The following is a 26,042-nucleotide window of genomic DNA, read 5'->3' on the forward strand; positions in this document are numbered from 1 at the left end:
ATCCCTGTGCTTAAAAAGGCTACTTCTTTTTAACAGTTTTAAAAATTTTTTAAAAGATTCCCCTGCTAAGCTTTTTTGATTTTTTTCATGGTATAAAACCCAAAACCTAATGAAATATGTCTCCAGGTTTTAGAAGCACGAAATGACGCTGAGAGACAACTTTCTCGAGAGCAGAATGCCAGAGTAATACAAGATGAAATCCTGGCCCATCATCAACAAAAGGAGGCAGAAAAGACTAATAAAATGAATGCTGAGGTATTTTCTTTAGTCATTTTCAGACATGTGTGTATGAATTTGTATATTTACATAGTGTAAAGACCAATACTACAGGTACAGAAAGTATAGAGGGTTTTAAAAGCCTATATATGTAAATATATTTTCTGGGGGTTTCATTTCTGGTCCATTGGATAAAGCAATATTTTGAATTCAAATCCATTTGCCGGCAACAGTGACGTAGTGACATTCACAGTGGCCTCATCCAAGGAGAGGCTGTTCATACTTTCCATAGGAATTGATGAACTTTCCATTATCTCAAAACTTGCTACTAACTGCAGGCATTGTAGAACCTTCCATTATCTCAAAACTGTTGCTACTAACGGCAGGCATTCTAGTTTCTGGCAGTGATCTCACTCCTTTGATACACGAATGAAGAGGTTACTTTATCACTTCCACTGATGGTAAGGGGGGAAAAGTAGCCAGTTCAGAAACCATAGTTTGGGTGTCATTCTCCCACGTGTGATAAAAAGTAATGCTCTGCTCCATATGATATCCGAATTCAGTACAAAGGAGCTTTTGAATATAGTGATAGACATGCCATAATCTATACTTAGTGATAACTTATTGATCAGTATTTTATTTTTAATAAAACAGTTCACTGTATTTCCCTGCTATTTCACATCCACTACTGTTATAAAGACCATGAAGAAGAAATAAAAATTATTGCAGAAGCAAATAGTCTCCTGATTTTCTAAGAAGAGCTCTGTAAATTTGACCTTCTTTATGTTCAGTGTGTTCACCATTAGGGAAATAGAAGGCTTCTCTTGTGTTTATATGTTTGTCCTAGAGAAGTAGTGTTGGTCTGGTGTAAGAGTCAGAGAGTCGGAAGCCCTGGGGGAAACCCTGCAGCTTGCTTGTGCTCTTAACCCTTTATTCCAGAATTGTCACAGCTAACTGAGTTAACCGATGTTTGTAGACGTGCTTAGTACAGTGCTTAGATTTATCACTTCTCCGTAGATGTAATTCTTATAACTCGCTCTGAAAATGTTAGAAAGGGAGAATATTTATGGAATTTTCTCAGGAAAAAAATTTTTAGGAAATTTAATCTGTCCAAATATATACAGAGCTAAGGCTTTTACTTTGGGGGTAGCTGTAAAGGTTAGATATCAAAAAATGAATAAATCTGACTACACTTAAAAATTATATTTATTTTAAGCCTTTTGGGTTTGTTGTATTTCAGAGAAAGAAAGACCTTCCCAGTTCTGAGCTTCTTAAACATCCTTTTGTTTCTTTTTTGCTTTCATGGGCTCACTGTCTTTAATTAAATTTTTGAACTCTTGGGGATTTCTGCTTGTTTAAAGTTTGAGATCTGTATCCACCTTAAGTTTTTCCAGTTGGATACCCAGTTATTGCAAACTTTTTGTTGTATAAACTTAGAGATTAGTCTTTCACTTCAAAGGAAATTATGATATGTCAGTTTGTTGCGTACAGTTCAAAGAGTAAGAGATGAGGGGTTTCACTTACAGGACACAATGGATTTTGAGCTGTCTGACCCAAAAGATAGCAGCGAGGTGCTTCCTCAGCAACTTCCTGAAGCTGAACGTCAATTCCGTGGCCAAGAAATTGAGCTCCATCCCAGGAGAGATGCTCTTAGACAAACGACGTTGGTATTAGAATGTGTGCGTAGAAACCGAGGCGAAGCCCAGCATTCAAACAAGGAAACTGAACCCTTGTCTCAAAGCAAACAAGGGAAAGTCAACAAATACATTGGAAAGCAGGCATTCTTGGAGGAGAGAGTATTCGAACTACAAAGTGAAAACGTGTTGCTTCGACAGCAACTGGATGTTGCTCAAAATGAAGCGAAAAGTAAAAAGACAATACTTAATATCCCAGAGCCGTTTCTGGATCACATGGGAAAACTTGAAGCCATGAGCAGACGAGTTCTGAAGCTGGAGGAAGGAAACAAGGAGTTAATCAATGAATGCCAACGTATAAAAGAAAGACTGTATCAGTATGAAACTGACAGAGCAGAAATGGAAGTAAGTACCCAGAAAGAGAACTAATTTTCAGACTTCCTCAAAGAAAATTCAAAGTAGTATCTGATGGAAGCTAAACGTTGAAACTAGTTGAATATAAAAAATGTGCGGGCTATAAATATATACACTGTAAAAGCAGCCTAAAAGCATATCTTGTATCCAGCAAACAAAAATTGGACCTGAGAGGTGCTTCACTTTGAGTAAAGATGCCGTGTCACCTGAAATTTTAAGAGGTTAAGCTCTAAGTTGTTGATAGATACAGGAAGGTCTTAGTAATTTACTCTTACAGTGCCCAAATCATTTTAATCTTCCTGTCACCACATTTTAGTATCGTGACGAAGCAGATAAATGAAATGCTCAGACCTAAAATGAGTGTTTTGAAATTAAGATTCAGTTGTGTGAACACAAAAAGTAAAAGAAAAAAAAAAGAGAAAAGATTCAATTGTGTGGATTACCTTGACAGTCCAATCCAGATTTCCCAGATGAACTGATGTGTAAATGCTGTATCTTGTACTTTTCGTTAGTAGCTTTTCATATATTTCTAGTTGATATAATCTTACTTTTATTCATGTCAATTGGAATTAAATTTAGAAATATTTCCATCTCAAATCATGTATTGTTATGACCTCTCCACTCCTTAAAGGCATCTACTTTTCATTCAGTCATAATTTGGGACAATGCGTAAATTTTAGCAAAACTGTGTTTGACTTAGTCTCCCCTGTTCTATTTTTAATTTACTTTGAATATTTTTTCAAATAATGTGCTCACAATTCTCATTTCAAGGCTCAGTTACTGTCACTTGGAACTAAGTTTGTCCAGTACAGAGGAACTGGAGCGCTCTGTGATGTACGAGTTTGGCACTGGGGTCCCATTGTCAGACTGAGGGAGGAGCAGGCCGAGTCCTGAGTGGCAGGAAGGGAGTGAGTGGGAGGTGTCGGGGGAGTGTAGGAGCTGCAGTCCAGGAGGCAGGGGAGGCCAGGTTGTCTCGGGTCCCCAAAGGCCATTGGAATAACCTCATTTTTATTGTGAGATAGGAGTCTATTGGAAGGATTTAAACACCAGATTGAATATGTGAAGAACTCTGAACTTAAGCCTCTAATGAGAAAGAGGGAGAATGTTCCACAGTGTGGAACTTACCGCCACTCATCCCACCTACACACCCCTTTCTGTTTGAGACTTCAGTGGGGGTAAAGCTTGGCCATTTCCTGGGAGGGGCAGGGAATGGCTGGTGGGGCAGCATCCATTGTCTAAGTTAACTTACTGTCAGTAAGGCAGGAGGGTCACGCCTTCTGTGTCTTTAATGAAATTCAGTAAACAGGAATGTGTGCCTGTGAGGAAGAGAAGGTGAACTGATGTCTGTGGGGATAGTTCTCAAAGTCCATATGTTGGAGTTATATGTTATTAATGTAACTTAATGATAAGGTGACTTAAAAATCAGTAACAGAGTTATCTTTTTAGGCCTGTATGAGACAGCTCCAGCAAGAGCTGACTGACACCCGAAAGAAAGTGTCCATGTTGGAAGCTTCCCTGGAGGTGACAGCACATCATCACACTAACTCAGAAAATGAGAAGCAGGAGTCAGAGAGGAGGTCACATCAAACTGCGAACCCAGTACGTGTGAAACCTAGCACGTCGGCCGTGAGTGTGCAGCGCAGAGCGTTGCAGGACACTAGCTTTTCAGGGACAGCTTTCTTCTGTATCTTCATTATAATTACACTTTTATTATCTTTATGATGTACTTGTTTCTTAAACTTTGACTTTCATTCTGCCATTTCTTTATGTTTCTCTTATAGTATTTACCCTTAGATGAGTTGAGAATTATACATCTTTCCTCACAGAAGTTAACTTTTTTTCCCTACTAAACAGTATTTTTTAGTGATCTCTCACCACAATGAGGCCAGCTAGATAAAATCAGAGGATAATGTTTCATGGCATGTTCCAGAAAATTGTCATGTCTCTTCACTTTTGTGAATGGATATAGAATCTGTGTGTATTGATTTCATGGATTTCAGAGTAACTTGTGCAGAAAGGTCATTATACAAACCAGTTGAAGTTAGGCATTGCCTTCATTTTCTCTTCATTTTACGTATGTTGTCAAAGCATGGAGAAGTTCAGGTGACGTCTATACACCCAAAATAGAGAATTAGGAAAATTGTCTAGATCCTGCCTTTGGATTTTTTCTTAACTTTATTGAGATATAATTGACATAGGGGGGATTGCATAACTCAAGTGGTAGGGTGCATGCTTAGCATACACAAGGTCCTGGGTTCGATCCCCTGTACCTCCTCTAAAAATAAGTAAGTAAAACCTAATTACTTCCCGCCACCAAAAAAAAAAAAAAAATTCACGTATCATTTAAGTCACCCATTTAGGATGCATAGTTAGTATCTCCTAGTATATCCAGAGATGTTCAGCTGTCACCACAGTCAATTTTAGAACATTCCCATCACCCCAAAAAGAAAGCCTGCATCCCTTGGCCATCACCCCCAGCCCCCGTCCCCCTCAGCCCCCGGCAGCCACCAGGCTGACTTCTGTCTCTATAGATGTGCCTGTTCTGGGTGTTTCCCATGGATGGAATCACATGCTGTGTGGTCCTTCATGATTAGCTTTTTTCATTTGACAAAACGTCTTCAAGGTTCATCCATGTTACAGCTCTTGTCAGTATTTCCATTTCTGTTTATTGTCGAACATTACTCGGTTGGGCTAAACCGTTTATCCATCCGTCAGTTGATGGACCTTTGGGCTGCCTCTTGGTTTTGCCTATTGTTAATAATGCTGCTGCGAACACTTCTGTCCAAGTTTTGGTGTAAACATGTTTCATTTCTTTGGGGAACAGACTTAAGGGTGGAAACGCTGTCGTATGGGTCACACGGTAACTGTGTAACCTTTTGAGGGACTGCCATATTCCAGAGTGGCTGCACCATTTAACATTTTTATCCAAAGTGTGTAATTCTCCCAGTTTCTATGCATCCCTGTCAACACTGGTCATTAGCTCTCCTGGTGGGTGTGAACTGGCATCTCATTGTGTTTTGATTTGCATTTTTCTGATGACTGAGAATGTTGGGGGTCTTTCCATGCGCTTATCCATTTGTGTATCTGCTTTGAAGACGTGTCTGTTCAGGTTTTTGCCCATTTTAAAATTGGATTGTCTTTTTATGATCGAATTGTAAGAGTTCTTTTTGTATCCTGGGTTCAAATCTTTGATCAGATGTAGGATTTTCGAGTATTTCCTCCTATTCAGGAGATTGCCTTTTTACCTACTTGATGGTGTCTTTTGAAGACTAGAAGTTTTTAATATTGATGAAGTTCAGTTAATCTATTTCTGTCTTTCACTATCCTACCTAAGAAACAAGTGCCAGATCCAGTCATGAAGACACACACCTGTGTTTTCTTCTAAGAATTTTGTAGTTTCAGCTCTTTCATTTTGAGTTAGTTTTGTATGTATTGTATGAGGTAGAGGTCGAATTTTGATCTTTTGCCTGTGGATATCCAGTTGCCCCAGTACCATTTGTTAAAAAGACTATTACTGTCTCATTCAGTTATTTTGACACTCGTATTGAAAATCAGTTGACCGTAAATGTGAGGGTTTCTTTTAGATTCTCAGTGGTGATGCATTGATCTATGTCTGTCCTATGCCAGTACCAAGTCAGATGTTATGAGAACTCTTTCCGAGTCATCTTGCATATTACCCGTTGTCTTACATAGTAATAAAAAGTCAGTGTCGTGGAATGTCTGTAACTCCACTTCTGTGGAGACCTCCTGCTTCCTGAAGGGGCCTGTGGCCAGCTTATGCCTTGCTGACTCTGACAGGACAGAAAGTAGGCTTGCAAAGATAAAGTCCATCCCCCACCCATTCAGACCTTTAGTTTCTCACCCAGTGCCTCCCACTTCACTCCAGTTTCCATCAAATCATGGTCATGGGATCTGCTGACTCAGTCTGCAATATACTTCATTATGATGCACTTATAATTCATAGAGTCATCCATAGATTTCACTATCTAGAGGCAAAAGATTAAGCCTGGAAAAGATTAATTCAACCTTCCTCTTTGGAAGCCTCTCTAATCCATATTGCGGTTCACAATGAAGTCCTCTTTTGGCTTGGTTCTTGTGTGTAACACTGGTGCCGATCTTGTTCTTGGTGTAGATCCTGCACTCTCAGCTCCCTGTGTCTACCTCCTTTTACTTAAGAAGAGAGATGCCTAGCTGTATTCTATAGCTGAATGCATAATTAGTGAAATAAATACTTCATCCCATCCAAGGAAAATTTTTCAAGAGTACAGCTGTTAAAAATTAGATAATATTCAATCAGTTTATCAGAAACAGGTAACAGATTAGTAATTTGAATTTCAAAAGTTCAAAGCCACTCTGTGTGATACGGAGAAGCATTGTGCTACAACATAAAGCTGAGACAGTCTTACCTTCCCTTACCAACCAGCTTTGAAGTAAGGTAAAGGAAAAATGGTATTTATAATTTAAATACTGCCAAAGGACACTACACTTACGGTTCCATAATATTTTATTTTCTCTCTGAGGAAAGGAAAATGAAGAGTGAGTGCTAGATTAATAAATTCTCAAAGCTGCCTGTCTCTTAGAAGTTCAGTTAATTGAAATGAGGTAAAAAGGCTGATTTTGGTAAACTGTTTCTAGTTGTTTTTCAGTTATTAGCCTTCAAATCCTATGTCTCCTTGCTTACCAGTCTTCCTCATCCTCAAAGTTGAGGAGAAATTGTGAAATACATGCCAATTTGTAAGAAACTGTAATTGGAGGGAACTCTGAAGTACCTTCCTTCTCACTAGTTCTTAGGTCTTTCTTTAAGTTATCTGCTTGTTCTCATCAGCACTTTGTCATTAATAAGTGAATCTCAACGTTTGTTACTTTCCATTTTATAGGAGACCAATTTCTACTATATTCAAGTTACATTTCTTACTGTCTTCATTCATCCACTTTTCTGTTTATCTGTTTTTGCCTAACAAACTCCCCAAAGTTCAGTGGCTTAAATAAGCATTTATTTTGTTCACAACCTACACTTAGGAAAAGTGTGGCCAAGACAGCTGGCCTCTATTCCTCTCAGCTTCAGGTGGGGCAGCTCAAAGGCGGGGGTCTGGAATCACTTGAAGATTCACCCAGTGATGTCTGATGGTTGATGTTGGCAGTGGGCTGTGGCTTTGGTGGGGCGGGCAGGTGGACCACCTCCCCTGGAACACCTAAGCTGTCTCTGTGGCCTGAGCGTGCCCACCTGAGACTGGGTTCCGGGTTAAGAGCGAGGCAGAAGCTGAACTGCCTTTTCAAACCTGCCCTGCAGTTCACTCGGTGCCCCTCTCACCGTTTTCTGTTCATTAGGAGCAGGGCACTTAAGGTTGGCCCACATTCTACCTTTTTTATGGAATTAACTTTTAAAATGTATGGAGACATTCAAAAACCAGCATAATCTACTCACTAGCCACAATGTTTTCTTACTGCTTCCATACGAGAAATCCGCTTATCCCCACTCAGTCCCTGAGCAGGACTCGGTCGCTGTGGTGTTAGGCTCAGGCTCCAGTCCAGGGTCTTACTTTCCCATCTTCATCAGGTCCAGGTGGGGCTGAGGTTCCTGCGCGTGGTTTCTGGAGTACGGCCCCTTGGGTACACTCCTCTCAGTGCTGGGGCTTGGGGATAAGGAGACACGGGTTATTCGCCACCACACACCCGACATTCTGCTAAACTGCTAAGGACTCCCTCACTCACAGATGGAAGATGGGAGGCACGGTGGTCTGTAGCAGTTCTGAAATGCAGCCTGATGCTGCCGGCTCTTTGATTAGGACTTAGTCCTATCCCTGGGAGGGGTTCTCCGCTGCCCTCTCTGAGCTCTTTGTTCTGTCCCTTTCATGAGCAGTGACCTGTGTTTGCAGCTGAGTAGTTCTCTCAAGCCAGCTTCCTCCTTGTAGACCTTCTAAGAAAAACCCAAAGGCCTCTTCCCATTTTGCACTATCTTTTGTCTCTTTCAGTCCAAGCTAGCAAGCAGTGTTTTTGCTACCACACTTCTCTTTAAAACTTTGAGTTTCCTGTGAATTTTATTGGGTTCATGCCATTGGAAAAGCTACTCTCACGTCTTTTTGAGATAAACTCTTCACCTTGGGCTTCCTGTGAAGCTGTTGTGGGACCATGCCTTTGAAATTCTTATGCTTTTAAGATCTTTAAAGGAATTTGAGGCGGCACCTTAAATCTTTCCAAGGTCTTAACAGAATCTTGGCTTCGTCTTTAGACTGTTTTCCTGGCAGCACCCTAGATTTGATCTTAGCCTGGAAGCCATTTCTCTGCTTACCCATTATGTGACAATTGGGCATGTGGGGATGCTTTAAATGGGATACAGATATTCGAACCCTGTGAGTCCTGGTTCCTTTCTATTTAATAATCTTTTTGTTTGTTTGTTTTAGCTTATCTCTCTCATCAATTTTACTTTCAGCTGTTCGGTAGCAAGAGTCCCGTTTCCTCCGGTTTCAGTGTCATTTTCTTCCCTGGCCTAGAAGCCGTCACTCAGCCCTTCAAGGGCCCTCAGGCTTCCACTCACAGTCTCGGGGACACTTTGGATTTTCACTCTTACTCTTCTCTACATCTGTTCAGGTTTCACCTACCTCCAGGTTCAAAGGCATCCCCACATTTTGGGTTCCTTTTTAATGGCTGTGCCCCATTTTTAACATCAGTATCTGTGCCAGTTATTTATTGCTAATAATTTATATAATAAACTGCCTCCAAACCTGGTGACTCAAAACAGCATCTGCTTGGTTCACAAATCTGTATTTAGACAAGGCTTAGTGGAGCCAGCTCATTTCTTCTCCACTTGGCATCAAGCGGGCACTAGAATAATCTAAAGGCTTGTTTATGCTCATATCTGGAAGTTGGAGCTGGCTTTGGTTAAGGACATTCCCTGGGGTCATCAGCTGGGACAGCTGCGTGTACAAAGACTCAGTAGGTGGCCTGAGCTTCACAATGTGGTGGCTGGGTTCTAAGGGTGAGCAACCCTACGGAGTGAAAGTCAGAAGCCATTTAACCTTAGAAATCACACAGCAGTGCCCCCACATTCTGTCCCCTAGAAACCAGTTGACTGAGGCCAGTACATACTTCAGGGGAGGGAATTTCACAGGGGAAGTGTCAAGGAATTTGTAGAGTTGTTTTACAACCACCATCTCCGCCTGCCTTGTTTTACCAAATAATCCTTCTATCTGAAGGAAAGTAGTTCTTCCAAGTCAATGTCACTGAAATTCCAGCAAGTATTTGTTTGTTTTTGTTGAGTATCTTCTCTTGTTTTGTGGAGAGCCACAAAGGATTACAAGAATTAAGGCTTTTTTCTTTAGAAAAATGTATGGATCACCTTAAAACCACTACGCTAGGAGATGGGTTTCTCCTTAACTCTGCGAATCGCTCATTGCTCCTTGGAATGCAATTCAAATAAGCATGAAGTATTTGTGGTTCAGAGAAAGGCTTATGGCATTAGAACCCATATTTGTAAGATGTATTAATTGCAGTCTTTTTTTCAAAGTCTTGTTTTGGGAGGCATTTATTAATTCAGCCCTAAGTAACTCAGTATGATCTCCCTAAAACTTTAAAAGTCATGGAGAGTTAAGACTTGGGGGAGGAAGGGGTAAGAGACTTTCTACTAAGAGGTGCCTTGTAGTCATTTTCTGTAGGAAAGACGTGAACCAATTTACAGAAAAATAAGAGTGTAAAATCAAGTACAAATGTATAACAAAGACGATGACAGTAAACAGTATTGTTTTGTGACTCTTGGTGGTTTGAACTTTTTTCTTGATTTTCTGAGTAACTTGAGTTTCTCCATTCCACAAGGCAGATACCATTTTATTGGAACTGAATTTATTTCAACCTTTGATGCTGGGTTAGAGTTAGGCTGTTCTCAGTCTGCTAACCTCATTACCAAACAATTTTATCTTCTTCATGCAGAATGCTGATCTTCCAGCAAAAGTGAAATCTGCATCTTCAGTACTTCTCCATCTGGGTGCAGAAACTCAACGTTTTCTAAAGGAGATATTTATGAAAGAATTGCAAAAGAAATCTGACACACTGGAGGAGAAGACAAAGCAGTTGGAAGAAGAAGTAGTGCACCTCAGGCATCACCTGGAAATGAACGCAGTGGAACGCAGTCCAGTGGAGCGGTACCAACGGGAGACTGAGGAGCGAGCAAGACGGGATGTAGTGGAAAAACTGAAAGAACTCAGTCAAGTCGTGCAGTACAGACAGGAGACTGAAGAACAAGCAAGACAGCATATTGCAGAAAAATTGGAAGAAATCAGCCAGTTTTTACAGGTGAAGCATTGATCTGTAACGTGCTGTAACTCACTTCGCTGAGAATTACAGTTCGGATGTGTACGTTTTATGTGTTTCCTCTACTTCCCATATAGCGGTTTGTTTTGTAGATTTCTGGAAGGAAGGCCGCATTTGTTACTCCCTTTAAATAATTCAGTTTCCACCATTACTACCACTAAACTGACCTTTCGGAACAACTCTCACTAGAGAATCATTTTTAAGACCAATTGGTGTAAATCAAGACGACTAGGAGGAAAAGAATATATTGTGATTCAAATACTGTACCACACTCTGCGATTACTGTTGGGTTGTATTGTTCAATTGTTAAAGTTTTAAACTGATCCTATTATTCTTTGAACTATCACATCACATGAGTACTAGTAGAAGAGTGATTCAACTTGAATTTTGTAATTCAGATTTAATTCACTTGACATTGATGGTAAGTATTTTAAAGTTCAGCTTTTTTTCACACTTAAAATTGCTCTCTGAATCACTGACTCAAAACTAAAGGGAACAAATGTAATTACTCAGGTTATAAGTATTTTTAAAACTGTATCCTTTTAATTTGCTGTAGGCCCAAGCAGCATCTCAAGAAGACCTGTTAAGAGAGTATAAACGTGCTTCAGTAAGTCAAATGGAACACAGAGTTAAAGATCTGGAAACTGAACTGAAAAGTAAAACTTTTCAGTTTGACTGTAATGAAAAAGAATTGGAAAAATACAGGCAGCTGTACCTGGAAGAGCTAGAAAATGGAATGTCATTGGCAAGCCAACTAAACTCGTAAGTCAAAACGTAGAATTATAGAAAACAATTTAGGTCATTAATTTGCCTCTTAGGCATAATTCTTACTGAGCCAGGTTCATGAGGTGAGTAGCAGGTGAGAGCTAACTAGATAGTGTAATTTTGGGAAATGGTGTTAGTAAATGAACTCTCCTTTAAAATGTCAGTCCAGGGCAGTTTGCATCTCCCTGCCTTTTGTTGCTTTTACATGACTTTATGTTTTATATATGTATATATTTAACCTGATCTGGTCTTTAAGCTAGGGGTTTTGCAAACTTTGTTATTTAGACAGCCGTATTATCACAAAATTTCTAGCTGGAATTCCCATAAATAGAAATGTTACTAAGTTTAAAATTAACTGTGTTTTGGAAGAGTACAACGTAAGCCCAAGGGGCCCCATTCTGGTGTTTGGTGAATTTACTTTCTTGATTGTGATATTTGGTGTCACCGCTTGTGGGCACCGAGATGAAGTGCTGTATCCTTCTAAGTTTGTCTCCGCTATGTAAAGGCATGCTTGGGGAATAGGTGGAAATTCACATAGGGGTGACGGGCAGTATAGTGGTTCACAAAGTGGCTAAAAAGAATATGGTGGCCTGCCCGAGGGGGTGTGTGGAAGACAGAAAGGGCAGGTCCCACCTCCGGTGCCTGAATAACAGGATAAGCTACAGGTGTCCCCGCTATCCGAAAGGAGAGTGTTTCTATGAAAGTTGTCGGTGTAAAGCAAAGAGGCAGTTACCTTAGGACACGTCTTGCTGGTGGATGCGTGAAATAAATATGCATAAAGCACAGGCGCTCACAGACACAGTCCAAAGCCGCGGCGGCGTGATGCCGGGATACTGAGTGTGGTTCTGCGGAAGGAGCTCGGTGGGGCCCCTCTCGCTGCTCGGGGTGCTCATTGCCCCTCTGATGGCTCGGGCTACAACAAACACCCAGTGCTATTCTGGCTTTTTGCTTTTTTTTCATAAAAGTGAAAATCCACTTGAGTTTTTTTTGGTTATGGAAAACAGGTGCTGATGTAGGCCTCTGGTAAAAGCAAAGTAACAAAGTGAGCTTTGGGAAATTGGGGGACACTTGAAATTGCCCCTGGTGCTGTCATAGTTCTTTCCCACCATTGACTCTGCCGCCTGGTGCCCCCCAGAGGTGGTGGCTCTAAACTGTTCCTCAGTGCCGCATGCTTAATTTCTCCCAGGTAGTGAGTGAAATGTGTGTATAAGGGGGGTGAAAGCAAATGCTTGAAAGTGGCTTTGAGGGATGGTTTATTTTTTATTTCTAAACTGGTTTCCTGAGGGCATGTCTAGATGCAGCCAGTGCAGAAGGCAGCGGGGATCCTCTGTGGGGGCGTCTCCATCTCTGACTCTCCCCACTTTGAAGTACTTGTTAGTTAAGGGCCCCCCAGGCACGTACGTCCTTCTTTAGGACAGTTTTAAACTGTAATTGTTTACAGTAGGTCTGCGCTGACGTATTTTTTGGTGTCAAAACACAGTTTAATGGGACAATCTGTTTACTATTGTAGCAACTTTAAAAATACACATCACTTAGGAAGGAAATGAAATGAATGAAATCTGTGCTTTGCGATCCTCGCAGGGCTAATGAGAGGCTGGCAGCAGTGAGCACTGAGCTTCAGCTGGAGAAGCAGCACAAGAGTTCTCTCCTCGGCTCTGTTCCCGCACGGCCTGTTGACGGACCGCCTTCTGATGAAAGTTCTAGTACTAGTGTAGAGACCGAAAGGAGTCTTACTCGAAGAAGGAACTTCAGGAATTTTTCAGACCCTTCGACTACCACAAGCGATCTGTTCAGGGTTAGTTATATTATCTTTTTTTCCTTGGGTTTCAGATTTCTGATACAATTCTTGCTTTTAATTTGATGAAATTCTGAGTTGTTTATTTGACTTCACACTAAGTAAAAGCCATAATTGTGCTAATAAAGGAGACAAATTTTATAATTTTTTAAAGTCCCTGGACTTGTGATTTTCAAGAGATACCTGTCACTAACTTTATTCAATAAATGCAACTAAACTGACAAATTTTAAATTTCTTAAAAAGCTCCATTTTAAATTCTAGTTTAGAAATTAAGTATTATTGCCAAATAACTAGAGATCCACTTTCCAATGTTTGGCTGAGCTTCTGATTGATTTCGGTTTGGCATTGGTTCATAGTCATTTTCAAGTTTTGCTGCACCCCAGCTTTTCTACCCCTAAGCATAAGTAAGTGATTGGCATTGAGCTACTTAACCACACGCAGATGTTTTTTATTTAAAGGAATCCAAGATATATTCTTTTTATCAATTCGATAAACTCGTAACACTAAAAACATTAAGTTCTGTTTTGAAGTTTAAAATTTTTATCATTTTCTTCTGTAAGAGTACATCCTTAGTTGCTATTTTACTTATAGCATTGTTATTTTAATTGCTATAAAATGTCTTAGTGAGGAATTGTAGGACATTTCTAAGTATGTAGTCAAGTAAAGCAAATACTTAAATTTTTAAAATGAAGTTCACTTACCTCTCTGTCTTGCCCTCAGTAGGAATACCGAGGTGGCAATGATAGGGAGTCTTTAAATTACAACCAGTTTTCATTTAAATCGGTGCGTGTTGGTTTATGGTTTGATGGTGTTTTCATGATCTTCTTGATGCAGAGAAAGGTAGCACGGGCCCTTGTTGAGTGAGGTCTCCACCTGTCTTTTCTCACTTGGCTTCATGTCATAATAAATCGAAGAAGAAAAAAGCTCAGGTTTCATAGACAGTGTTGTGGGTAAATTGAGTCTAAGTGCTTCAGAGTCATGAAACCGGACTGCGTGGTGTTTAAAAAAACAATGCACGGCTAACACTTCTGTCAGTGGCTAAGCATGATGCAAACTCGAAATGTTTCCATTAGTTGTCAGCAAAAAATCGACAGTGGGTCACTTTACAGGATGATGGTGGAAGAGTGTGAGTGCAAAAGCAATGCAGGAGAAGACTCCTGAGGACAGTTGTTTCCTTTGATGTTTTTGGAGGAAAGAGGTGTCTACTTTTTAGTACTTCTAAATACACTGGAAAATGGTTTATTTTAAACTCAGTGTTGTAGTTCCAAGGTACACGTAGTTCTTCTGTGGGGCCGTGGGGCCGAATCATGCTAGGTTTAGCAGGGAGGTTAACAAGCCCCGTTCTGTCCGGGTGCAGAGACACGTCTCCCTCAGCACTGCCGGGCGCCTCACAGGAGTTACTGTACAGTTACTGCTTACGGATTTCTTAGTCAGACTTAGAGAAAGAAGGTGCCTTGTGGAATTGCTAGGGATGTAGTTATTTCTGCTGGGAAAACATAAAGTAATGCCTTGAGAGGTGTGAACATACTGTTTAAAATGACAGGAAGGGATGGGTTTTTGCATGGGGCTTAACAAAACAACAGACTTCCACAGCTTTTCGGCTATGGCTCTAGAAAGCAAAATGTTAAAAATGGCATCGGGATTGAATTTAACATTCTCCTTTATGTGCAAGGTTTTAACATTTTGGACTGTTCCTACTGTGAAGTTCCAGCTTACTCAGCGTTTTCTTCTAACCTCACAGAAGTATTGCTCTAAGTCTGTGATTTCAGTCGTGCTGGTTGTCGAAGCAAGTTTTTTCCAGTTCATAACACTTGGGTTTATTGCCTCTCTTACTGCTGCTTGAAGTATAGCCTTGTCACGTGACATCGTTGTAGTGGTGTGGTAACAGATGGACCCCGTATCTGTTTTGCTAATTTTTTACCCTCAGATTTCACATTCTAGTTTATTTCTGGGATGTTTTGTCCCACATGTCAGAAGCAACTTTACAGTTTTACTCAATCGTGTTATCTGTATTACTATAAAATGCAAAAAGTTAAAATTAGCCTGAGCAGATACATCACTGTTAGATTTTCTTGCACATAGAATTTTTTTCTGAGAAGTGAAAACTTAAAAATGGATTCCAGACAATATTATAACACACAGAATTTCTCTGTTTTAGAGATTTTTTTATGTTCAAGAGTTTTTAAGTGTTGGTGTGCCTAACATGAAGCATGGCCACAATAGTTAATAAATGTCCTTCAAATCTATTTTAAATAGGAAGACTAAATTTTACACTCACTGATTTTGGACTTCTGGTGTATTACTGACACTTTCAAACATTTTCTAATGACTTATTTAAGTAATTTTTAAATTGCTCAAATGTCCATTCAGTTTAGCAGCCCTTTTTCTAAATGGGACTATACCAGTGCACCAGAGCTAAAACGATTAATATTCCTAAGACTTTAACTTTTTACATGACACAGCACTGCGTCTCAGCAGAATCTGGTCACGTTTCTTTTAAAAGTAGGCTTCCAAGGCAGGGCACATCCACTCTGAATTTTAATTCTAATCAAACTATCAGCGTAGTTAAGCTCATTTCTCATGAGGCAGAGGCAGAGTTCAGTAACCTTGTTTCTGGTATCAGCTCTCTGCCCTGTGGACTCCCTCCTGCCCTCGTTTCATTTTGTCTGAATGCACAAATGAGGAAGCGTGTTATCTTTTGAAAGACAATCACTCAGCTTCTTCCAGTTCTTTTTCTTTCATTCACTTTTTTCTCTGTACTTAATTGTTCAGCTCCTTGATCAACAAATTCTCATTTCTTTTCTCTGCAGCAAAATACATGTATTTAATAGTTACAAACTGACAAGTGTCATTTCCTTCACACATTAACCTATTTACAACAGGATGATGAATCAAAGTGGTTAAATGACTTGATTCTATTACATTTCTGGAATTGTACTAATTTTTATAACATTTAAAATAAGAATGACACCAAGTTTTAACTTAAAAAGTATCGATAGTCTGAAAATATATTCACTTCAGAAATGAACGTGTGTGTATATGTGTGAGGCAAGTGTCTTTTTATCAAGTTGATCTCGGAAAGAGAGGGCAGCATTATCTTCCAGCCTGTGACCTCAGTTTTGACCTCAATCCTGCAGTGTCCCCAGTGGGACCTTCCATTTCTATGGGACATGGTCTGCAAACTGCCAGTTATGAGCGAGTCCTCCTAATTAAAAATCATTAGAATTAAAACTTGCTGATACATTGTCTTCCTGTGTATAGTTTTCTCACCTTTCTGTGTTTTTGTTAAATGGAAAAGTTTAAGTAAAACTGCAGGTGCCTTCTCCTTATTAATGTTGGACGTCAGACCACTTCCACCATCGGGACATGGGGGTCCTCACCTAGAAATAAACATAAAGGTCCCAGAAGTACCTATTTAGGAAAATAGCTTTGCAGAGGAAAAGATAGTAATCTTACATTCAACTCATGTAAAAGTGTGATCTACATTTTGCATAGTGTTTATTAACGGTTATATGAAATTATTTCAGTAAAGGCTTCTCCCTTCATCTGTTAGGCGTTTTTCACTTCACAGGACCCGCCTGGCACTGTTGTCACGTTGTTGATGGCAGAAGGCCTCTGTAGAATGCTCTTGTCAGACAGTGTTACGGAAAACAGTCTCTGAAAATACTGGCGAATGGTAGCCCCAAATTTTGTCTTTGCACCTAACATTTACAAAGGCCTCGGCTCTCGTGTCACTGTTGTCACCACAGTGTTTATTATGTCTGGTGTACTAATTTAGACCCTGTTCAGTGAGCTGGTGACTTTTATAAGAAAGATTTTTAAAAGAACACTCTAGATGGGGACGCTTGTAGTTTGAAATGTCCCCACACATTTCATAATTAAATATGTAACTAACTAAGTCAAGTTTCAAAAAGTTGGCCCTGATTTCTAGAAAGGAAACAAAGTTACAGTTAAATTACGTATTGTTTTCCTTGTTTCTAACTCTTAGGAAGTTGTGAATCAGGAACCAACTTTGAAAACTGGCGCTAGCCTCTCCTTTTCTTCAAGCAGATTTTCTGATAGAAATACCTTAGTCATATACAGAGAGCAAAACACATTTGCTTAACTTGTTTGCCAGTAGAATTTTCACTTGACATCATAACAGAGCCCTTTTTTTCATTTTATGTACCTACGATTTTGTGCTAAAACCATTAGCAAGAACAGGCCTTAAAATTTTAGTTTCCTAAAAGTGCAGGAATGGAAAAGCTCATTTTAAGGAAAAACCCATTAACATTAAAAAAAAACTAAACTTTTATAAAGGGCAGTTTTTCTGAGAAATGCAAAGTAATGCATTCAGTGTAGAACATGAATTGTTTAACCTCTTTGTGCTAGTAAGATCAGGCATCGCCCTCTGAGATTATGTGTATCCGACAGGGCAGTGTTTACTGTGCTTTCCGTCAGGGGAATCTAAATAGCCTTACATATGTATGTTCTCTATTATCTAAAATCAAAGTAAGTAGGAATTTATTTTATTTTATTCCTGTGATTATTTTTTCTATTTAAGCAATCCCCAAGTTAGGTCAAGTCTCTGAAAGTATTATTTAAAGGCCACATTTCATAAGCTAGCTGTCATTCCTATGATAGTGTTTCTTGTTAAACATTAAAAATAATATTTGACTTATTTCAGATGCGGAAGAAGTTGGAGAATAATATAGACAGAGAATTAAGAGAAGGTATGTTGCCAACATTTCTGAATTAAAGTTAGACATTGATTTCCGAAATACACTGTAAACAGTAAATGGCCCCTCTTTCTGTTGTTTGAATAACAGATACCATGTTAAGTTTTTCCTTACACGTAGCTAATGAGAAATGAGAAAGCACAATCTCGTTCATAATGATAAGTGTACTTATTCCTCATTTATTCATCATGATCCACGGCTTTAAAAAAAGTCTCAAGAAATCTGTCTTCTCTATTTCTGGCTGTGCCCTTCCTCTCCCGCTGTCCCCGTGGGCCTGTCACCTGCACACGGACCTGTTCTCAGAAAGCATGGAGGTCGTCAGCTTCTCGAGTTTGGTAGTGACTGAGGCCAAAAACCCAGACTCAAGCAATCACAGTTCATGTAGCTGTCCCCTGGTGGATGACAATTAATGTCCTGTCATTCACTTTGTCACTGGTTAACCTTTTGCCCTCAGGAAAAATTCCAAATTCCTTAGCTTGGAAGAAAAACACCCACATCGATCTGGCTCTTGCCAAAGTCTTCAGCCGTATCTCTTTCCTCCCCTGCTCTGCCCCTGTGCTCCAGCGGCTGGTCAGACTGCGTCCAGCTCCGCGGGCGCCCTTCCTGCCTCTGCTCTTTGTGTTTGCTTCTTGCCTCTCCCTCCCACACTTTCTCCTCCTCCTTCAGGTATCTGCTTACACATCACGGCCACCAGAGAGGGGACAATATTGACACAAAGCTGGACGTCCCTTCTGAGTGTTCCAACTCTGCCCTCTTTTATACCTGTCATGGCATTTATGTCTCTGTACCGAAACTGCCTGTTCATCTGTTTCTCCAGTTTATGGTACAAGATCTTTCAGGGTGGGCTCTGTCATCTTCATCTTGTGGTTCCAGTGCTTGTCACAGTGCCTTAGCACATGGTTGCTGAGTAAATGAATGAAGAGTGAGAAAACCAGGCGCTCTGATCCTTAGCCACAGGAGCAGTTAATTCAACGTGCAGCCCTGGGCAAAGTCTAGAGTAGTAATCTTGGGTTTTGTGTTGTAATCGTATGTAGGTATTTTTCATTCTTCTTAAAACTTAGAAGAGTCTCAGCTTTTCTTAAAAGATAAACTGACATTTAGTTACCTATGAAGTATTTTAAGTAAAGAATCTAATTCTTTCATTTTCTTTCCAGCTATTACTGAACTTGAATCTAAGTCCTACAGACTCTCTCGTAGGCTCGATGGACGAGTCAAGTCCAAGTCCAGATCTGGTTTCAAAAGCACGTGAAGAATAGATGGAAATTCTGAAGAAAAGTATCTGATCTACAAGATAAATAGTAAACATTTACCTGCTCTGAAATAGTAAACATTTACCTGCTCTGGGCTGTTTGCCTAACATTTTAATTATTTCCCGCTAAGTGAGATACTGACAATGTTTATTAAAGGGAAATATTCTTGTATTATATATGCATGATTAAAATTGATGTAGTATTTTAAACCACGTTTCTCTGCATCTCATTGACTTTTAAGCAGACTTTGGGAATAAAACTCAGCACTTTGGAGTATTATATACTCAAACTGAGCCCGGATGCCAGCTGTTTAAACAGCACCCAACCACCCACCAAATTTGTCATTGATATTGAGCCGTGTTGATTGGTAGCTTTTTTGAATTTTCCAGTGTTAATCACTGTCTGTAGACCTAAAGATTTAGACGGACAGCGTTTGGATCTGCTTTGGCTGTTTCAGTGTTCTAATGGATCACAGTCGTTAACAGTGCCGTCAGATTTTCTGTATGTTACCTGAAACACTGATTCACAGATGTTTCCTCATGGGGAAATGAAATCTGCCTCAGGCTTTTCATTTTCTCTATTTATTTACTTACTTTTTGGAAACAGTCTTAAAATTAGAGACAAGTTCCGAGCACCAGACTCAAACGGACATTGTCACAAACCTGCCATCTCTCCCATACATTCTCCTAAGGCGTTCTCTATCTTCCCTAAATGTCACTTGTTCTACCATAAGTGCCCTTTCTCTCCCTTCTCGCCAAGAAGTCATTTGTTTTTCAGAAAATGCTTTTCTCCTTTTCCTGTCACGTATTAAATTGTATATAAGCCCCCAATTCTAGCCACCCCTTTAAATCCCATTGCTTTGTGAACTCTTGCATGTATTCATACGTAATTTTTTTCTCACAGTAATCTGCTTTAGTCAATTTAATTTGCAGGTTCCCAATCACTGAATGTAAGACGGTAAAGGAAATACTCTCCTCCTCAACAATTTCCAGGAGCTAAAATTTCAACAACTCCTACTTAGATCCTTTATTCCCTTTCCCGTCCTTTCAGTGTACTTACTTGGCAAAACTCCCAACTACACAACAGACTGATTCTCATTTTTCCCCCTTACGTCCCCCCAGGCATCTAAGTGCTGCTGAAAAAAGTCACACACTGCCCAGCTATCCTGCTACTTTTATTTAGTTAATTTGCACCTTCTTCCTCCTCAGTGATGATTTCAAATTCCCCTCTCTGTAAACACCTCCCTCTGTTTCTTGCCTCTCACGTGAACCAGTCTTACTTCTGACGACAGACTTCCTGAGAGATCTGCTTGCTTCCCCACCAGCAGTCCGTCCCCACCCACTCTGGTGTGTCTTCCCTTCCTCCATTCCCACGCAGCGAGTCACTGATGACTCCCACGTCTAAATCAACGTGACACCTTTCCAACCCTTGTCTAACTGAAATTCTCATGCCTCCGGGCATTCCATGTAACCGATCTCTGTAACCGACCGCTGCCTACAGCTTCCTCTTTAGTCTTGAGCTGAAGATGATGTTGAAGCTGAAGGCTGCGGCCTTCTTGGTGAGTTCACTCCATTTACCCTGGCTGTCTCCCATGGGTATACACAGGAAGTACACGTGTTACTCAATTTTTACTTTTCTCCTGTTAGTCTACCTTATGTCAGGTTAATTCTTAGACCAGCCAGATGAACCTAGAAGGGTGGAGGGACGCTCCCCACCCCCACCCCAGCACAAGCCTGAGCACAGGTAGCTGTGCTCATTCACAGCTGGCGTGGGCGCTGCCGCGCCTGCAGGGAAGAGATCGATGGCAAACTCCGCTATTCCTACAGCACTAGCCAGTGAGCTGAAGCTCACCTGAATGTCCTCCAGGCTGAGCTGGGGTCACTGCTCCTGACAGAAGACGGCCTTTGTGAAAGAAAAAAATGGAGTCTGCATTGCTCGAGAGGGCTCACTAAGGAGGTGTGAGTGACTTATGCACATCTCAGCCCACAGAGAATCCGACCCTGTGAGCACTTACTGCCCTAATGAAGTCATCTGGAACACCTGCCAGAAACTTCAGCTGCTTACTGAGCCCCCCCCCTACCCTGAAATAACCTGTGATTCCTTAAGGACACGTGTCTCCTGACTGGCTCACATCAGTGTCAGTCACAATCCTCATCAGGCGACTTTTGACAGCCTCTTGGATTTTTTTGTCCTTATAAGCCCCTGACTCCCGTCCTTGAAACACCCAGTGTTACCCAAATCTGTGTCTCCCAAGTCGTAATTTATTTCTTCCAGTTTTATTGAGGTATAATTGACATGCAGCACTGTATTATGTTTAAGGCATACAGCATAATGACTTAATTTATATATATCATGAGATGATGAGCGCAATGTACTTTGCTGTAACTATTAACATAACTATACCCCTGTCTCTGGGATACAGTAAGATGATTACTTAGGGTTCTCCAAGGGAGAAATGAAAATAATAGAGTATCTGTATCTCTGTCTGTCTTTCTAGCTTTCTATCATGTCCGAAATCTGTAGGGTGGGCCTGCAGCCTAGAAATTCAGGTAAGAGTTAATGTTGCAGTCTTGAGTCTGAATCCCAAGGGACGATAGTCTGAAGACTCAGATTGGGTTGCCACGCTTCAGTCATGAAAAGAAGCCCCTCCACTTTGGGGAACCTCAGTGTTTGCTCTGAAGGCCTTCAGCTGATTGGATGAGGCCCATCAAAATTATGGAGGGTAATCAGCTTTATTCAAAGCCACTGATTTAAATGCTCATCACACCTGAAATATACGTTCACAGAAGCATCTAAACTGGTGTTTGACCAAACACCTGGGCATCATAATCTAGCCAAGAGATACTTACCAGGAGTTGGAGAGGTTTGTTCTAAAGGGATATAAAGCTTTGTTCCAGCAGGAAGTAATTTGCTCAGCACAGTTCTAGGTCAGCTCTGGGCTCCTGATAATCACGAAGTCAGATCTGATTTCCCAGCCTGTGACTCTTTGTGTCCAGCAGATGTCGCCAAATGACCAGTCATAGCTCAGATGCACAGGCTCGTCTTTGGGAACAGGTGCAGTATATGTATGTATGGCCAGCATCTTAAACAAAGCACTCATGTTGTCTGCGACTCTTTTTCTCCATTTTACTGAGACGTGTGGATCAAAATGAGATGTTCACAGGAAAATGGTTGTCCTGGAATGTGGTGATATTGTGGAATAATGAAAATGTTAAGTCAAACACAGAGACAGCCCAGTAAAATGGCACCTAAACATAGGTGTGGGGAACTCGTGTGTGCGTGTGTGTGTGTGTGAACTTGTGCTTCTGAGAAAGATTAAACAGGAGTGGAACTGATGAAAAATACTTCAAAAAAAGGTAAAGAAAATATTGCAGAAAATACTGTAGAAAAACCTGTAAACGGAATAAAGTTGGAGAAGATGAAAGAGAGGCAGAGAAAAGCCAAGGCGAGTGTGCATGAGACTGGGCTACGCAGATAAAGTGTTAACACGGGAACCCCTGGAGAAAGGATCCCTGTGTCCTAACAACAGGAGACCTGAGCTCCAAATGAAGACCATGTAAGTGGAGGATTAGGAAAAAAGACACCAAACCATCTGCAACCACTTCAATGGAAGCCTTTATTTTAAGGGACTCTTAACTTCATGCTCACAAAGACTAGGAGCTTTCCACACTACACACAGCATGTGTTCCAGGAGGCAGGGTTGACGCTGTAGGCACTGAAAAAGAACCTCCCTACTGTGGAGAAGGAGAGAAAACCGCAAGGCTGGGGTGGAATAGTAGACCTACTGGGGTCACTTCTTTGTTAATCTGTTAAAATCTCCCTAATTAGAGGGAGGGTATAGCTCAAGAGGTAGAGCGCATGCTTAGCATGCGTGAGGTCCTGGGTTCAATCCCGAGTACCTGCTCTAAAAATAAATAAATAAACCTAATTACCCCCCAACCCAAAAGGAAAAAAAAATTCCTAATTAAAAGAAAAAGTCTGCATCTGATAAGGTGGAGGCTGTGAAGAGGGGGTTTATTGCTGCTGCACTGAGGGACCTGTCGCTCAGTTTAGAAGCTGCTTCCAGAGCAGGACAATCCCCACCGTAATTGAAGAATGGAAGGTAAGTTGAGCTTAATTATTAACATAAAGATTGATGGTTTTGGTCCATTCAACAAAGTAATAGTCTTAATTCAAATCCATGTGTTAATTTTGGCTTTTTTAGGTTAAAGTACAGGCAAAATTGCCTTGAGACTGTGATGGAACTGGTTAAATGCTTTATGAAGAAGTTTTCTTTCATGAAACTACATCCACCTGTGTTTTTGCTCTGTGATAGATTTAGCTGTCATTTAAATTAGAATTTGAGTTATTTATGTGTGATAAAGATCCTTGTACTTAAAAAGGCATGTTTTTTTGATTTTTTGAAAAAGATTCCCCTTCTAAGCTTTTTTTTTTTTTTTTTTTGACTTTTTTTCATGGTGTAAAACCCAAAACCTAATGAAATACGTCTCCAGGTTTTAGAAGCGTGAAATGACGCTCAGAGACAACTTTCTCGAGAGCAGAATGCCAGAGTAATACAAGATGCAATCCTGGACCATCATCTTTCCCAACAAAAGGAGGCAGAAAAGGCTAATAAAATGAATGCTGAGGTATTTTCTTTAGTCATTTTCAAACATGTGCGTGTATGAATTTCTATACTTATGTAGTTTAAAAACCAATACTATAGGTACAGAAAGTATAGAGGGTTTTAAAAGCCTATATATGTAAATATATTTTCTGGGGGTTTCATTTCTGGTCCATTGGATAAAGCAATATTTTGAATTCAAATCCATTTGCCGGCGACAGTGACGTAGTGACATTCACAATGGCCTCATCCAAGGAGAGGCTGTTCATATTTTCCATAGGAATTGATGAACTTTCCATTATCTCAAAACTGTTGCTACTAACGGCAGGCATTCTAGTTTCTGGCAGTGATCTCACTCCTTTGATAGACGAATGGAGAGGTTACTTTATCACTTCCACTGATGGTAAGAGGGGAAAAGTGTAGCCAGTTCAGAAACCGTAGTCTGGGTGTCATTCTCCTACGTGTGATAAGAAGTAACGCTGTGCTCCATGTGGTATCTGATTTCAGTACAAGGAGCTTATGTATATAGTGACAGACATACCATAATCTATACTTAGTGATAATTTATTGAGCAATATTTCATTTTTAATAAAACAATTCACTGTATTTCCGTATTTCGCATCCCACATCATGTCTCGAAGCCCACATCTCCCCAAGACCGCGTCATCTCCCCGAGCTCAATAATCTCCCCAAGCCCACATCATGTCACCAAGCCTGCATCATGTCTCCAAACCGACATATCCCCAAGCCCACATCATCACCCCAAGCCCAATCATCTCCCCTACCACACATCATCTCACAAAGCCCAAACTTCTCCCCAAGCACACATCATGTCACCAAGTCCAATCATCTCCCAAGTTCACATATTCTCCCCAGCCCAATCATCTCCCGAAGCCCAATCATCTCCCCTAGCCCACATCATTTCCCCAAGCCCAAACATCTCCCCAAGACCGCATCATTCCCGAAGCCTGCATCATCTAGCCAAGCCTGCGTCATGTCCCAAGACGGCATAATATACGCGAGCCCGAATCATTTACACAGGCCCACATCATTTCCCCAAGCCCAATCATCTCCCTAAGTCTGCATCATTTCCCAAGCCCGCATCATGGAACCGAGCCTGCATCATGTCCCCGAGACCGCATCATGTACACAGGCCCAGATCATCTGCGAAAGCCAACATGATCTCTCCAAGCCCACATCATTTCCCCAAGCCCACATCATCTCCCCAAGCCCACATCATCTCCCCAAGCCAACATGATCTACCCAAGCCAACATCATCTACCCGAGCCCACATACTCTCCCCATGCCCACATCATCTCCTCAATCCCGCCTCATCTCCCCAATCCCACATCATGTTTCCAGGTCCACATATCCCCAAGCTGATCTCACCACCCTAAGCCCGCATCATGTACCCAAGGACAAATGATCTCCGCAACCCCGCATGATCTCCCAAACGTCATCATTTTTTCAGGCCCACATGTCCCAAAGCCGACCTCACACCCTAAGCCCGCTTCATCTCCCTAAGCCCGCATCATGTCCCCAAGCACACAACTCCCAAAAGGCACATAATTTCCCCGAACCTGCATCATTTCCCAAGCCCGCATCATCACTCCAAGCCTGCATCATGTTCCCAAGCCCACATCTCCACAAGCGCACATGATCTCCCCAAGCCTGCATCGTAATTTTAGGCCCAAATTTCCCCAAGCCGACCTCACCACCCTACACCTGCTTCATCTCCCCAAGCCCGCATCATATCCCCAGGCCCACATCTCCCGAAAGGCACATAATTTCTCCAAGCCTTCAACATTTCCCAATCCGACATCATCTCCCCAATCCCGCATCATGTTTCCAGGCCCACATGTCCCCAAGCTGACCTCACCACTCTAAGCTCGCATCATATCCCAAAGGTCAAATCATCTCCCCAACCCTGCATGATCTCCCAAGCCCACGTCATCTTCTAAGCCTGCATCATGTCCCCAAGCCCACATCTCCCCAAGCCTACATTATCTCCCCAAGCCTCATTTTTTCAGGCCCACATGTCCCGAAGCCGACCTCACACCCTAAGCCCGCTTCATCTCCCCAAGCCCGCATCATATCCCCAGGCCCACATCTCCCGAAAGGCACATAATTTCTCCAAGCCTTCAACATTTCCCAATCCCACATCATCTCCCCAAGCCCAATCATCTTCCCAAGCCCACATCATCTCCCGAAGCCTAATCTTCTCACCAAGCCCACATCATGTCATCAAGCCCACATGATCTCCCCAAGTATGCATCATGTTTCCAAGCCCACATGTCCCCAAGCCGACCTCACATCCCTAAACCCGCTTCATCTCCCCAAGC

At 41.2% G+C, this 26,042-nt stretch overlaps 1 protein-coding gene and 1 long non-coding RNA gene across 4 annotated transcripts in view; one reads left to right on the plus strand and one right to left on the minus strand.

The window, feature by feature from the left end:
- LOC141574258 (ankyrin repeat domain-containing protein 26-like) overlaps nucleotides 1-19,306 on the plus strand; it is a 40,492-nt gene extending 21,186 nt beyond the window's left edge. For 2 of the 3 annotated variants that reach the window (XM_074348983.1, XM_074348984.1), the window contains exons 15-22: nucleotides 127-255; nucleotides 1,743-2,255; nucleotides 3,711-3,863; nucleotides 10,188-10,550; nucleotides 11,125-11,330; nucleotides 12,915-13,128; nucleotides 17,796-17,841; nucleotides 19,002-19,306. In XM_074348983.1, the coding sequence (XP_074205084.1) occupies nucleotides 127-255; nucleotides 1,743-2,255; nucleotides 3,711-3,863; nucleotides 10,188-10,550; nucleotides 11,125-11,330; nucleotides 12,915-13,128; nucleotides 17,796-17,841; nucleotides 19,002-19,096 (1,719 nt within the window). In that variant the 3' untranslated portion in view covers nucleotides 19,097-19,306. The remainder of the gene's footprint in view (nucleotides 1-126; nucleotides 256-1,742; nucleotides 2,256-3,710; nucleotides 3,864-10,187; nucleotides 10,551-11,124; nucleotides 11,331-12,914; nucleotides 13,129-17,795; nucleotides 17,842-19,001) is intronic. The other variant, XM_074348985.1, reaches the window with a different exon arrangement.
- On the minus strand, nucleotides 6,354-23,579 carry LOC141574259 (uncharacterized). The gene is made up of 5 exons (XR_012501177.1): nucleotides 21,947-23,579; nucleotides 16,400-16,509; nucleotides 13,831-14,020; nucleotides 7,690-7,897; nucleotides 6,354-6,532 (listed from the first exon to the last, which is right to left on the minus strand). It is a non-coding gene; the product is annotated as an uncharacterized LOC141574259 (long non-coding RNA).
- Between the last annotated feature and the right edge of the window lie 2,463 nt (nucleotides 23,580-26,042).

The sequence above is a fragment of the Camelus bactrianus genome, chromosome 20 (genome assembly GCF_048773025.1).
Source record: "Camelus bactrianus isolate YW-2024 breed Bactrian camel chromosome 20, ASM4877302v1, whole genome shotgun sequence".
Taxonomy (NCBI): Eukaryota; Metazoa; Chordata; class Mammalia; order Artiodactyla; family Camelidae; genus Camelus; species Camelus bactrianus.